The sequence below is a fragment of the Chelonoidis abingdonii genome, chromosome 6, assembly GCF_003597395.2.
Source record: "Chelonoidis abingdonii isolate Lonesome George chromosome 6, CheloAbing_2.0, whole genome shotgun sequence".
NCBI classification, from domain to species: Eukaryota; Metazoa; Chordata; order Testudines; family Testudinidae; genus Chelonoidis; species Chelonoidis abingdonii.
This window is the reverse complement of record NC_133774.1, coordinates 122,387,246-122,401,469: the sequence shown is the minus strand read 5'-3', so window position 1 is coordinate 122,401,469 and position 14,224 is coordinate 122,387,246. Positions and strand designations below refer to the sequence as shown.

General features: G+C 44.5%; 1 protein-coding gene across 1 annotated transcript in view; it reads right to left on the bottom strand.

Moving 5' to 3' along the window:
* The window catches only part of SVEP1 (sushi, von Willebrand factor type A, EGF and pentraxin domain containing 1), a 181,787-nt gene extending 170,619 nt beyond the window's left edge, over positions 1-11,168 (bottom strand). The window contains 5 exon segments of the mRNA XM_032764936.2: positions 10,666-10,773; positions 10,775-10,854; positions 10,857-10,963; positions 10,965-11,071; positions 11,073-11,168. Coding sequence (XP_032620827.2) covers positions 10,666-10,773; positions 10,775-10,854; positions 10,857-10,963; positions 10,965-11,071; positions 11,073-11,168 — 498 coding nt within the window.
* Positions 11,169-14,224: the final 3,056 nt, after the last annotated feature.

Below are 14,224 nucleotides of genomic sequence, written 5' to 3'. Positions count from 1 at the left end.
GATGGAGCTGAGGCCAAATGGATTACAGTTTTTCCCACAAACATTTGTCACACATTTTTCATCAGTTTTATTTAAGGAAAATCTGTATCACCTTCCTCTCCCCGCAGCCCTGCCAGAAAAGTCTTGTAAAAGCCACTTTGGTTCTAAACATTTCAACCTTAATTTACGTAAGTAAATCACTCAAACCCTGCCCCTCACCCTATAAACATTTATGTACAAGTAACTTTATTCATATCACTAGTCCCCCTTAACTCAATGGGGTTACCCACACGCGTAAAGTTAAGCACAAGTATTTTTCAGGATCAGGTCTTGAGTTTTTATGGACTGAGCATAAGAACCCATGAGTTATACTGGAGATTTGGATAGGACCTATTTCTCAGAGGCACTGAAAACACACAGCTGCCTGGACTTCATACTCAGCATTTCTGAAAATTAGGCCCTGAATGACCTGTTCAATTGAAAATGTGGTCCATATCATAATTACAGTAAAGTAATTTTAATAAGAGACCAACCGAAAATACAATTAAATGGTCATAATGCTGGTTAATTATTGCGGAGGGTCCGTAGTAAGCTTTTCTCTTTACTCTACTTTCAGGTTTTAAGCACCGATTGGATGCGTTAGACTGTTTCAACACACAATCCTTTTACTCCGACAAAATTCAACATTCTTTTCACATTAGCAAAAAGTTATTACCATCTGCATTGTATTCAGTCTCAGTTCAGCGTGTACAAGTATCTGGCAGACTAGCCATCTCCCCTGTGCCAGGAATAGCCTCAGAATTATAAAAATGTAGTCTTGTGTAACCAAGTTAGTACACAAAATCCAGCTCTAGAAATTCAGCAAATAGGACAGATAATTCTTATAAGAATTCCAGGGCTAGTTGCCTTTCTTTGTTTTTAATATTGATTTAGGGTTTGTGAAAGGTATGGGATTGGCAGTATCTGAGACTGAAGACTTCGTATCCACTGAACAGGTACAGCACAGGAACTGCGGTTATTATTTGCCTTGACTCTGAAGTGAGAGAGTTGCTCAGTGTTTGTGCCTGTTCTATATCGGGCCTTTGGAAAGGCTGCCGACTAAAATGCCATTTGTGATAAAGACACCTGTCCATGAGGAACTGTACTAAGATGGACTAATTCAGCTCAGATAATCATCAGATAACATCTCTCAGGCCCTGGCATTCCGGGATGGAGTCATGCCAGCAGAGTGGTTGTCCTTAAAAAGTTTCAGTGTTATCTTAGATGCCAAAATAATGTTACCCCAGGATTTACAGTATTCCCTGGATATTCCCTTATGCCAACATTTACAGGACTCCTTAAAGGGAGTGTAGGGAATACCTAGGAAATACTGAGCTACAACTAGTAACTGTGAAGTGTTTTAGAGAGTGATCACTATAACTTCGTTGCATTTCATTACCAACCCACAGAGCTGTTTGTCCTTTCTGTATCGACAGCTTGTTTATGTTTATCTAGTTTGTAACCTGTGAGCAACAGGAAGATGCACAAGCCCTTGGTCTAATTCAGAGGAGTCTCAAAATCCCCATCATGTCAATTGAGACATTAATGTCATTAATGTCATTAATGCCTTGTGTGGGGGGTGGGGGAGCCTAACCTTTCTGTGACTCAGCTACTCATCCTCGAATTAGGAATAATACTTCTGAACCTCACAAGATGGTCAGGAGGCTCAAATGATGTTTGTTAAAGTGCTCTGAGGCTGTTGGATGGAAGAGGAAATAAAAGTTCAAAGTATCATCACCTGATTTTAACCCCTCTTTTTTGGTTCACTAGTCACTGTTGTTTTGGCTGTTACATTGAAATGCATCCTCTACTCTTTTCGGGTTTTCCCATTCAAAAGAGGTGCTAACATTGATAGCTGGTGGTTCTGAACTTTGGTTGAAAATTTTCTTTAAGACCTCAGAAAGACTGCTGCTCTTCACACATGTGGATAGGAGTGGTAAGAATAAATGAAATCAGGCAAGTTTGTTTTATTTTGGTTTTCTCAAGATTTTTTCCCTGCATTATCCAGGCAGAGATTTAGTCTAATGAATACCATTCCTTTCCAATATGTAATTGCAGACACACTGCTTCTTTTCCGCATTTCCACAATGAGAGCTGCATGCACACAATTAAGGACGTTACATTGCCCTAAATGCCCATAGATTAAAACGTCAGTGCCATAAGAAATGGGCTCTTGATACTACATAGAAGCCAAGCACAACTATTATTTTCAGAGTGGGATAGGCTAATCCTGTTGCAGTGTTCTATTACAATGATGTTATTTCAGTTAAACCAAATTACTTATGTAGATTTAATCATCTGATCTGACACCTGTTGTTACAATAATTCTGAATAACTGAATTTTCAGAAGTACGTGCTTACCATGTGCAGGCAAAATGGGTCTCTATACATGCATTGTCTTTCATCATTTTGCTTTCTTCCATGTCATCTCCTCTCCATCTCTTCTTAAAACACACTTCTGAACTGTTTTCAGCTTGTAATCATATTTGGGGCTGGAAAGAAATATTGCCCCACGTAAGACTGGCAAAGACCCTGGAGGGGTTTTGCCTTCCCCTGTAGCATGGGGCACAGGTCACTTGCTGGGTTGAACTAGAGTAAATGGTGGATTCTCTGTAACATGAAGTCTTGAGATCAAGATTTGAAGACTTCAGTAACCCAGCCAGAGGTTATGGGTCTATTACCAGAGTGAGTGGGCAGGTTCTGTGGCCTGCAATGTGCAGGAGGTCAGACTACATGAACATAATGGTCCCTTCTGGCCTTTAAACTCTATGAGAATGTTACTGGCTTACTGGACAGACCAAATGGGATGGATCAAACTAGAAAGGGCCTCAGTACTACACATGAAAAGTGAACCTCAGGCAACCAGATGGCTAATTCCCAATACCTCAACAAGATGTCTAGTGTATTAAAAGTTTTGGCAATATTCCAGAAACCCAAACACACATTTTAGGTGTGATATTTATTGTAATCATCTCTCATTTGAAAATGCTGGAAGTTCAGATAGCACTCCTTATCCTGGCCATGCAAAACAGGTCGAAAATCAGCTTAGCCAGGAAAGCCTGAGCCCGAACATTATTTTTAGCTCTGTAGCATGAGCCCCGGTCAATTGATCAGGGCGCTGAGACCCACTGCTATGTGGGTTTTTCTCCTGTGCACACGTACCCATAGACACTCAACTCGGTTTGCCTGGTCTACGAGTGTATCTGCACTGCAGCCAGGGGATGTGACTGCAGCATGCATAGGAATATCTGAGATAACTTAATTTAGCTAGCTTAGGTACCAATAGTAGTGAAACCACAACAATACAGCCTTCATTGTAGGCTGTTCCAGCCCACCTGGGGCCCTGGTCACTTACTCTGGCAGCTAGCCTGCACTGAAAACTGGGCTGCTACAGCTTCAATGCTCCTGGTATCTGAATTAGTGAGATTAAAGTTAGCTCAGATGTCTCTACATGTGTTATAATCACAACCCAGACTGCAGCGTAGACATAGCTGGCATGTCTACATTAGAACTAAAAGATGTAAATTCCAGCTCGAGGAGACATACCCATTCTAGCTCTGATTGAGCTAGTGTTCTAAAAATAGAAGTGTAGCCGCAGTGGCGTGAATGGAGGGAGAGGCTAGCTGCCCCAAATACAATCCCATCCGGGACCATCAGTACATATTCAGTTTATGCCACCACGGCTACACTGCTATTTTTATGGAGTAGCTCTATCAGACCATCTTCCAGCTCCAGTGCAGACGTGCCCTAGGAGAGGACCAGGCAATGTGTGCCAAGAACCTATCAGCTTCAAGCTTTGCATGTGCTGAAAGGAAAGATTCTGAGCATCTGGCTGGCCCTGCAACGTATGTGAAGTGTGTGGGAGGGCAGCTGCTGAATTTGCATATTTGTTGTATTATGCAAATTTTGGCATTTTAAGTTATTTATAAACCAAAAGGAACTTTAAAAAAAAGAAGATGATGCCAAATACTTGATTTTATTTCTTCTGAATAAAATGCATATGACAGATATATAATATCAGGGCGTTAACACACTGATTCCTAATGAACGAGTGTCCACATTACACAGTCTAGCCTCATAAAGGATGCTGAATAGCTCACTTGTTGCCAGTCTCAGCAGGAAGGTTAAGGATCTGAATTGACATGAAGCCTGAATTACCCTTTCACTCCTAGAGTTGGTCCCTCCATGGCAATATTTAGGATCATTAATGAATAGTGTGGAGAGGTGTGAGCTGCCGCTGACCTCATTGTACTTATTTTGTGAATAGATACCACAAAGAACTTCAGTATCCAGGGCTCTCAATCACAGCACTAAATGGACTTCAAGTGTGGTTGTATTCTGAAAAGTGACTCTGTAATAGTGGCATTATGGGCACGTTGTAGGGTTTCTTGTTTATTGTCTCTCAAGGATACCATATCAAATTTGCTCCATTTTAAAAGGTATATATTTGTTTACTTCTAAACTGCCAGCCCTGCAATCTCAACCTGGGATCTTAGAGTTAAGCTGGGTTCTCTCCAACTTTTTCTATCACAACCATCAAAAGACATTCTACTAGCCAAGTAAGGCCCACAGTGAGACCTGTGCAGCCTTTAGAGAGTTTGGACAGTTGTAACCGATGGGAGGTTTTAGTGAATATCCTGTTGATGATGCCCAAGATGGAAATGAATCCGCTGCTCACTCTATATTAGCTATGTCAATTCTGCAGGAATAAAAATGAGATTACTCATCTGTTGTCAATAAAGTCCACAAATATGACTCTAAATGCACACAGGGAGTAGATCTGATGAATAAGACTGCGCCATTTTTTACGTAGTCAATTTTCCGAGCAGAACTGCATTTTAACAATACAATACAACAAATATCTGAAACTAAATTGGAAAAGAATTATCTTTAAAATGTGCTGAAATTGAAATCTGATCATCGATAGCCCGATGGATAATAATTCTGCACTCTGTAAGTTTATGCTTTTGACATCAAGAAGAAACAAAAGCAACATAAGTTATTTAAACAAACACTAAATAAGCATTAAAATTGTTTACTCTAATAAATGTGCTTACATTCTTTTGTAAGCCACTGTTTGTCATGTTTGCTAATTGGGTAACAAAAGAACACTGAATTTGACATACTGGCTTGTTATACACTATCAAGATCAGATTAGAAGATAAAAGCCAGATTTTTTTTTTAAACGACCAGATGCATTCAGAAATAGATAGGGTGTGTGGTCTAATTCTGCAGATTTTGGGCCAGATCTTCAACTGGTGTAAAGCTGCATATCTCCATTGAAGTCAAGGGAGCTATGCTGATTGACCACGGCTGAGGATCTGACCTTTTTTAGTTTAATAATTAGTAGCATAAAATACTTCTAAATAACTCCCTTAACTATTGTTGTACAATGCCCCTTGTAATAGTTTGACCTGCCTTTTAAATTCTACACTTACATTAACTCTTACTTTAACTCAGCAACAGTGCACAGCTATATTGCTTTCTTCCATTTTAGACAGCAATTAATTGCTCTTTCATGCGAAGAGAAAAAAACCACCTGTGAATGATTTCTCAGGAGGCTACTGCCAATTAGTCTTTCAATTAATCCATAATTTCAGAGTGTTTTTATCCGTAATGATTAATAGCTCACACTATATTCTATAAATAAATCTTTGCAGCGTAACTTCAAAACAAACAAAAATGATCACAAATTGTTCACTGCTTAAGACTGACAAAAAGGAAGCACTCTTTCCTTATGCGTAAGCGCTCCCTTCACCGCACATGGTTAGCTTCCATTAACTTTTCTATGTATGCACAACGAGAAGAGAATACACCTCTGACACTTTCCCATGGTTAACATGCTAACATGTCAAGAGCTGTTTAATTTTTCATGAGTGATGCACCCGAGTATTCAGATTCTAATATCTAAATTGTATCTTTATTCATCTAAATTTGGGTTATTGAGAGTCAGGAAGGTTGTGTTGTCCAGAAAATGTTTTAAGATTTAGAAACTATATTTTCGTAAAATAGATTATCAGAGTATGGAATGTGGTTACATCAACACAACTTGAAACATGTCTCAATAAAAAAAATGAACTAAATACTATCAAAGATGACTGTCAAAAGCTAAGTTTGAAAAATCTCTCATCTGAGGAAAGGTTTCCCTGGCAAATAGGGCAGCCTAAATTATCTTTTTCTTCAGATTTTAGACTATCATTTAAAACACAAAAGATGTTTCTAGCCCATACGGTTGCAAAGAACACCTTCTGAAAGTGAAGTGAATGTAAGATGATGGTGTTATCTTCCTGAGTCTGCAGTCACTGTCAGCTTCAGTACCTCTCTCTCTGGATCCCCAAAGTGTTATCAAGTGAAATAAACAAGACTTTGGTTATTTCAATCACAGGGTAGATTCACCTCAGTTTCACATGGTGACTGCTCAACAAAGTAGCATCAAGAGGCTCTTGGGCCCTTTTCTTTTCAGCATCTACAGAATATGGATCTTCAAATGTACCAAATCCCTGCTAGCTAAGTGCTGATATGAAATAGACTCAGACTCATAGACTTTAAGGCCAGAAGGGACCATCATGATCATGTAGTCTGATCTCCTGCACATGGCAGGCCACTGAACCTCACTCACCCGCTCTTGTAACAGACCCAGAATCTCCAGCTGAGTACTGACATCCTCAAATCACGATTTAAAGACTTCAAGTTACAGAGAACCCACCATTTAAACACTAGTTTAAACCTGGAAGTGACCCATGCCCCATGTTGCAGAGGAAGGTGAAAATCCTCCAGGGTCTCTTCCAATGTGACCCAGGGGAAAATTCCTTTCTGACCCCAAATATGGCATTCAGTTAGACTCTGAGCATGTAGGCAAGACCCACCAGCCAGAGGCCTGGGAAATATGGAACAGGATCCATGAACAGCACTTTAGTGGAAATCCCAGCAACTGAGGATGATGATAGGGGCTGAACTTCTCACCAGGACTTTGTCCCAGGACCTCACTGGTGGCTCATGCTAATACACATCTTTCATATTTCCACATGTCTAGAAGGTTGAGTCCTCCGTCTGCTAGGTTTCTTACGTCATGGTAAACATGCAGGAGGATAGCACTGCAGAGAGACAACAACCCTGCAGTAACCATCTTCCAAAGATCCCTCCACAAAGAGAAGAGAACCCTTTCACTTTTTGTATGAGGAAGAGTCAGCACCTGTGGATGCAGCATTACACACCATACAGTATATTAAAAGATGCAGCACTCCTTACAGAGGATTCTAAAGCAATGCTTCAGTTACTGTACTTGTTGGGGCAGACAAGTGAAGTTAGTGATAATTATGTAATGCCATGGTTCATTTACCTTCTAATCTGAAGTATTTACACATAATACCCCACATGACTTGTAACTATTACGGGGAGCCTGGAATGGTTTACTTGGGACTCATTAATTATTTCAAGGGCTCTTGGTTTTATTCATTTAATATACTCTGAAAATTGGAAAAGAAGATGAGGATTCTGGATTTCATTTTTATTAAACTTATTGGGAACAGAAGAAATGGGGCCGAGTGGAAAAAAAGAAAGAAAAAAAAACCATAGCTATAAGAAAAAGCAGTTAAAAATAGAGAACAGGAGCACAATAGTTCAGAGGACGTGTATTTTGCTAAGTTCACTTCAGTGCAGTATTCTGAACATAGTAAAGTCATCTTTTTCAAGTTCTTAGAAAGGAGCATGTTCCCAACATTGTAATTTGTCTTACAGAGAGAAGACGTACAATACAGGACCTCAGCGCAGCGCCTCCTTTTTCAACTGAGAGAGGGCAAGCTACTAATTCAGTGAACAAGTAGTAATGTCATTCCTTCTCAGCACACAGCCAGAACATGAAGTGATACTTCCCAAGTTGTTTATCGAATCCCAATAAAGAAACCATAGGTGACAGCAGTACTATTGGGCCCATGGGATACATTATTTAGCTGTGCTTGTACAACTAAATCATCTACATCTAACCTTGCTTGTTTTTAGAAGTAGATTCAGTCAGGATTACACATCAAGGAAAACTTAGTACATGATTTCTATGGAGTTGTAACATACTTAAATTTTGTTTTTAAACACAATTATTTCAAGATTAATTCTTTAAACTTTTTAGAAAATTCTCACGATATTTGAGCCTATAACAGCTTAATTTCCCCAACCACAAAATTACCGTACGGATTTGTTTTTAAGTGTGATTTCCATATACAACACTAAGGCACACTAGAAAGTGAACATCATATTCTGTTATCAAATATGGGGAGCAGGAGAAGGGAATAATTTAACCTGTCAGTCCTGAGCCTCACACTGGGTCAAATCCTTATTCATTTCCTGTTAAAGTAAAACTCCTACTGAAATCACTAAGAATTCTGTATAACTACAGAATGCATATGATGTATTTAGAGAATCTCTCAAAAACTCAGGTGCAGGAAATAGAGCAGCTATTAAGTCTTACCTGTTCCTCAATAATTAAAATATTTACCTACATACAGTATATAAATATGTTTTGCTTTGTGTATGTAGACAGATACAGGTATAGGATAAATTCTTCAGAGCATCCAAGTCCCATTTTCAAAAGTAACTTAGACAACTTAAGCACTTAGCATACTTCTACACTGCAAAACAAACAAAAACACACTGTGGGTGTATGGGTGAGTGTGTGTTTGTGCATACAGGGGGGTGTCCGGTAGGTGTGAGCCTGGTGGCTGTATGCACGGGTGTGCGCCCAGTAGGTGGGTGCCCAGCGAGGTAGTAGGGTCTCAGATCTCGGGAACCAGCCCAAGAGGGAATGTCCACACACCTATTTTTCACTCTGTAAAGTGAGTCAGTTGACTCGGACTTTGAGACTCACTGCTCGGGGGGATTTTTTTTCCTTAGGGTATGTCTACACTACCCACCAGATCGGCGGGCAGTGATCGATCTACTGGGGATCGATTTGTCGTGTCTAGTGTAGACGCAATAAAACTGATCCCCGATCACTCTGCCGTCGACTCCAGAACTCCACCGTGCGTGAGAGGTGGAAGCGGTGTCGACAAGGGAGCGGCAGCAGTCGACTCGCTGCCGTCCTCATGGCCAGGTAAATCGACCTAAAATATGCTGACTTCAGCTACGCTATTCGCTATTTCCATAGCTGAAGTTGTGAATCTTAGGTCGACTCCCAGCCCTAGTGTAGACCTAGCCTTAGATGCCTAAGTCACGTCCTAAATGGGACTTAGAAGCCTAAGGTGCTCAGTTAGGTGCTTTTGAAAATTTTACTCATGCTGTGTACTTAAAAAAAACAGAAAATCAGATAGATGTATGTGTAAATGTTAATATACATATGTAGATATATGTAATTATGGATATTATTTACACATTATATTGTATTATTTATTTTGCAGTATCATCTATGAACCCCTTACACAAATGAATGTATTTGCTTAAAATCAATGAGTTTATACACACAGAGACATTCATACTTGTGCAAACCACATAGTAATTAGTCCTAAATGAGCGCAGAATTACTGTCATTGTGGGTATATATATTACCTATATTCACTCGTGTGTGCACACAGATGGGAAATCCTAGCGCTACTGAAGTCCATGAGAGTTTTGTCATTCACTTCAGTGGGTCAAAGATTTCATCCATAACATTTTAAATAGTTTACAAACATGACGTGTTATATGAACAAGTTATATTTTACGTAAGAATAAACTAGTTCGATGTATAACAACACATGAACAGCATCTTGTGAGGATGAAAACATGTACCTATCTTTAGTGACGGTAGATTTCGTAGATTTCCTAGCGTGTGGAAGTGCGTAATGTATTTGTGTACATACAACCTCCAATGAGTTTATATTGAATATACTGTCTGCAGTGTGTGCAGGTGTGTACACATTGAAGGTGGGTGTGCCCAGAAGATATGTGCCCAAATAGGTGGATATATGTGTGTCTAGTGGGGGTGCACACAGGTAGGTGTGCCTGCTGGCTGTGCGCCCAGGGGGTGGGTGCGCACCCAGGTGAGTGGGTGCCTAGTAGGTGGGTACCCAGTAGCTATACGCCTAGGTGGTGGCTGTGCGGCCAGGGGGTGGATGCTCAGTGGCTGTGCACCCAGGGGGTGGGTGCCCGGTAGGTGGGTGCCCGGTGGCTGTACACCCATTGGGTGGGTGCCTAGTAGCTATGTGCCCGGTAGGCGGGTGCCCAGTGGCTGTGCACCCAGGGGGTGGGTGCCCGGTAGGTGAGTGCCCCGTGGCTGTGCGCCCATTGGGTGGGTGCCCGGTGGCTATATGCCCGGTAGGCAGGTGCTCACGGGGCAAGTGCTCAGTGGCTGTGCGCCCAAAGGGAGGGTGCCTGGATGGGTTGATGCCTGGTGGCTGTGCGCTCAGGGAGTGGGTGCCCGGTGGCTCTGCACCCAGAGGGTGGGTGCCCGGTAGGTGGGTGCCCCATCGCTGTACGCCCATTGGGTGAGTGCCCAGTGGCTATGTGCTGGGTAGGCGGGTGCCCAGGGGGTGGGTGCTCAGCAGCTGTGCGCTCAGGGGGTGGGTGCCGGTAGGTGGGTGCCCTGTGGCTATGTGCCAGGTGCCCAGGGGGTGGGTGCTCAGCAGCTGTGCACCCAGGGGTGCGTGCCCGGTGCCGCGCGCGCCCCACCCCGCCCCTTACCGCCGCCTGCTGGAAGGCGCCCTTGGTGTAGGTGCCGCCGCCGCGGTAGGCGATGGCCGGGATCTCGCGGGTCAGCAGCGCGCACTTGTGCTGGCGCGCCCGGCGCTCAGGAGATGTAGTCCACGCGCGGCACCACGTTGCTCCTGGAGGAGAAGGTGACGATGGCCACGCGCGTGGCGGCCGGCACCACGGGAAGTCGGAGAGCAGCTTCTTGACGAAGCGCAGCTCGCTGAGGAAGTTGGCGGGCCCACGCTCCGAGGACTCGTCCACCAGGAAGACCAGCTCCAGCCGCCCGCTGCTCCCGCAGCCGCCGCACCTGGCGCTTGAAGGAGCGGCCCAGCCTCTCCACTTGGCGCCGTGGTGTCCGGCGCGGCGGCGGCGGCTGCAGGGCCACCCGCGAGCGGCGGCAGGGCGAGGGCGGTGAAGTTGAGCGGGGGCTGCTGAGCGCCCGCCCAGCCCAGCGCCAGGCCCCCCCAGCAGCAGAGAGCCAGCAGGGGCCACATGGTCCGGGCCCCCGGCCCGGGCAGAGCGCAGCGCCTGGCCCCTGCGCCGGCGGAGACTCCGCGCTCAGCTCCGGCCGCCGCGCCCTGGCCGGGGATCAGCTCCCTGCGCTCTGCCCCATTCACAGCAGGACGCGCGGCAGCCCCCGTCGCGGGCACTCGCGGCTGCAAAGCGACGGGTCCCCCTGCGGTGCTCGCTGGCTGCCTCTCGCCGCCTACGGCGGGGTGGAAGGGAAGGGGGCAGGCGAGATCGGCGGCTTTTCTCCGGTCTCTCCCCTCCCCTGGGCTTCAGTTGTTGCTGACTGGATTCCAGGGCACCAGAGCCCCCAGCGCGCTCAGCCCGTCCGCATTCCCCAAGCAAACACAGCGGCACCGAGAGCCCTGATTGATCCCGTATGTCTGGCGTGCAGCGGCGCAGGCAGGCACTGGGGGATGAATCCGGAGACCAGGAGTGCCACGCTCATTGGAAACACGGTGTGGAGAAATGACGCCCAGCTCGGGGGAGAGGAGGGAACAAGTTGCAGGCCCCCTGAACGCCTTCCCCTTTAGAGGCATGTGGTCACCCGTCCAGAAAATGTTTTGTTGTGAAAGATGGATGGTTGGCCACTGGATTTGAATTTATACCGCCTAAATCCAGTTCCTGGCTCTGCTACCGCTACTCTGTGAATTTGAGCAAGTCATTTAAACCTGTCTGTAACTCAGTTTCCCCATCAATATTATGGGAATAAATACTCCATTAATGATACTAGGGCTTATGGGACGATATACATACCTAGACGGCCATACCTTCAGAACATCATCTTAACCTAGTTGAAGTGAAAAAGATTCCCATGGGGCAGGTAGGAAGTCAATCATAGATTGTAGGGATTCTGTAGCTTTTCTAGTCTGTTGACCAGTTTGTTAGAGAGAGAGACTCCCTCTACTGCCTCTGCCAAACCCAATACCCCTACTCCACAGATTTCATTCTTGGGACCACCTTTAGGCACAGATTAGTTTTAAAACCACTACCAGAGTATTGTCCTTTCCTACACCCAATGAGCTTCCATAGATTGTTGGAATCCATGGTTCATTTATTTAGTCTCCTTTTCACTTTCCATTAGGTGCAGTTAAATATGAGCATGCACCTGGTGCATTTACTCAACTCCTTCATTTAAATTTAGTCATTATCAACTGCAGTATTCTAGTGGCAATATTGTCCCTTCACTGCTGACTCTACTGATGGGAAATTGATGCCACTGGTGCTCTCCTGAGATTGGGTCAGGACAAATTATTTGGCAAATGGGAAGGGAGACTGCACTGACAGAGGTTATCACTGGATTAGAAAACCTTTTTGGAATGAAAGTGCCCCATACATGCAAATATCTGTTACTCTTCCATTCATACAGTGTTTTTCAACTTAAAATGCTTCACAAACTTGCAGTTTGTACATACAACCACTTTAACACTGAAATACAACCACCTCTGTAACAGCTACTAGACAGACATTTGCCATACACCATGCTATATACCAAAAGTGTTGGCTTCCAGCAGTGTTCGTTGACTTGCTTTACCAGGCAGAGGTCCACACCTCATCAAAACCCACAATGGGCACTAAAGATGGTGTGGTTAATCTGCAGCTTTTTGAGTTAATCCACTTTTAAAAGACTTATCTACACACAACAAAATTCATTGTAGTGCACGGACTCTGCATTTATCACAAACTATGGCATTCTCTTTCAAAGTGAACTATCTTTCCTGCAAGGCAAGTTAGTCTGTTCTATCATTTGTGTGTATACAATGCTGCGAACTACTTTGGCAATCTTCCAGCAGCTTCCTCTCCCCTCCCCCCCAACTGCTTTGCAGGAGACTGTTACTGACCTGTCTGTTTACCTGTGTGCCCTCCCCTACTCAGAGGTCAAGTTGACTAAATATCCCCCTCCCCCGTTTATAAGCAGGCAGACAGCCAGATTTTATACATTTACTCCTGGATTCCAGTTTATTACAATAGCTGTATTAATACTCCAGAAGTCCTACAAAGTGCCTCAAACAGCCACTTGGAGTCATGCTGAGAACCTGGATCTTATCACCGGCTGGAGAGAAGCATTAGTGCAGGAAGCTCTTGGCATGAGCCCCTGGAATACAGACCTTTTGTGGACATTGCTAGACAGATGTCTGGTCGGGACTGTGACTCGGATGCGGATCAGTGCTGGATAAAGAGCAAACAGCTCAGGAGCATCTACATTAAAGTAAGGGACAACCAGGAAAAAAAATCCTTCAGGGGACACCCAATTGATGCATCTTTCAAGGAGCTGGACAGGATTTTACACAACTACATGACCACCCAACCCAGGCACTTGTGGCTGCCTTCCCCACCCAAGGATGAGCAGCAAGATCCATCAAGGGATGAGTACAAGGAGGCCAGTGAAGACAGTGCCCCAGAAGGCCAGGATCTCTTTGAGAGTAGAAGTAGAAGGCAAGTCTGATTCCTGCCCTGCAACAACCAACCACAGTTCGCAGACTAGGACTGAGAAGGCTGATCTTATAGGCAGCGCTTCTCAAACTTTAGCAATCTGAGGACCACCGTTTTGATTTAAATTTTTTCATGGACCCCCAGGTCCCCCACTCAGCCCCAGGCCCTGCTGAGAGGGAGGGCGAAGAGTTGATCAGCAGAGCCCGTGGACTTGCTGGAGTACCCTTTTAGATCCCAGTTTGAGAAATGCTACTATAGAGGAAACCTCAACCTGTAAGGTTTAAAAATTTTTATTATACTGCTTTGATAGCTTCTGTTCTGAGTGCCCCACAGCCTTTGGAGGCAGACTGAACTAGAAGCCTTTTTGAGGTCCCTGCCTCCACCCATCAGCCCATGCTGTCTGTTCCTGCTTCACCCCTTGCCGTATACCTTTCCAAGATGGCAGGACTTCAGCAGGACAGTTGGCCTCCATCTCATGCTAACACCTGGACTTCTGACAGTTTTCAGGCCCTCAACAGGGAAGGCAAAAGCCCATGTACCTGTTTTCCTTTCATCTTCCCTTTGGTCCCTAGTCTGTAACAGTGCGTGGGATTCTTCCGTCCTAAGTGCA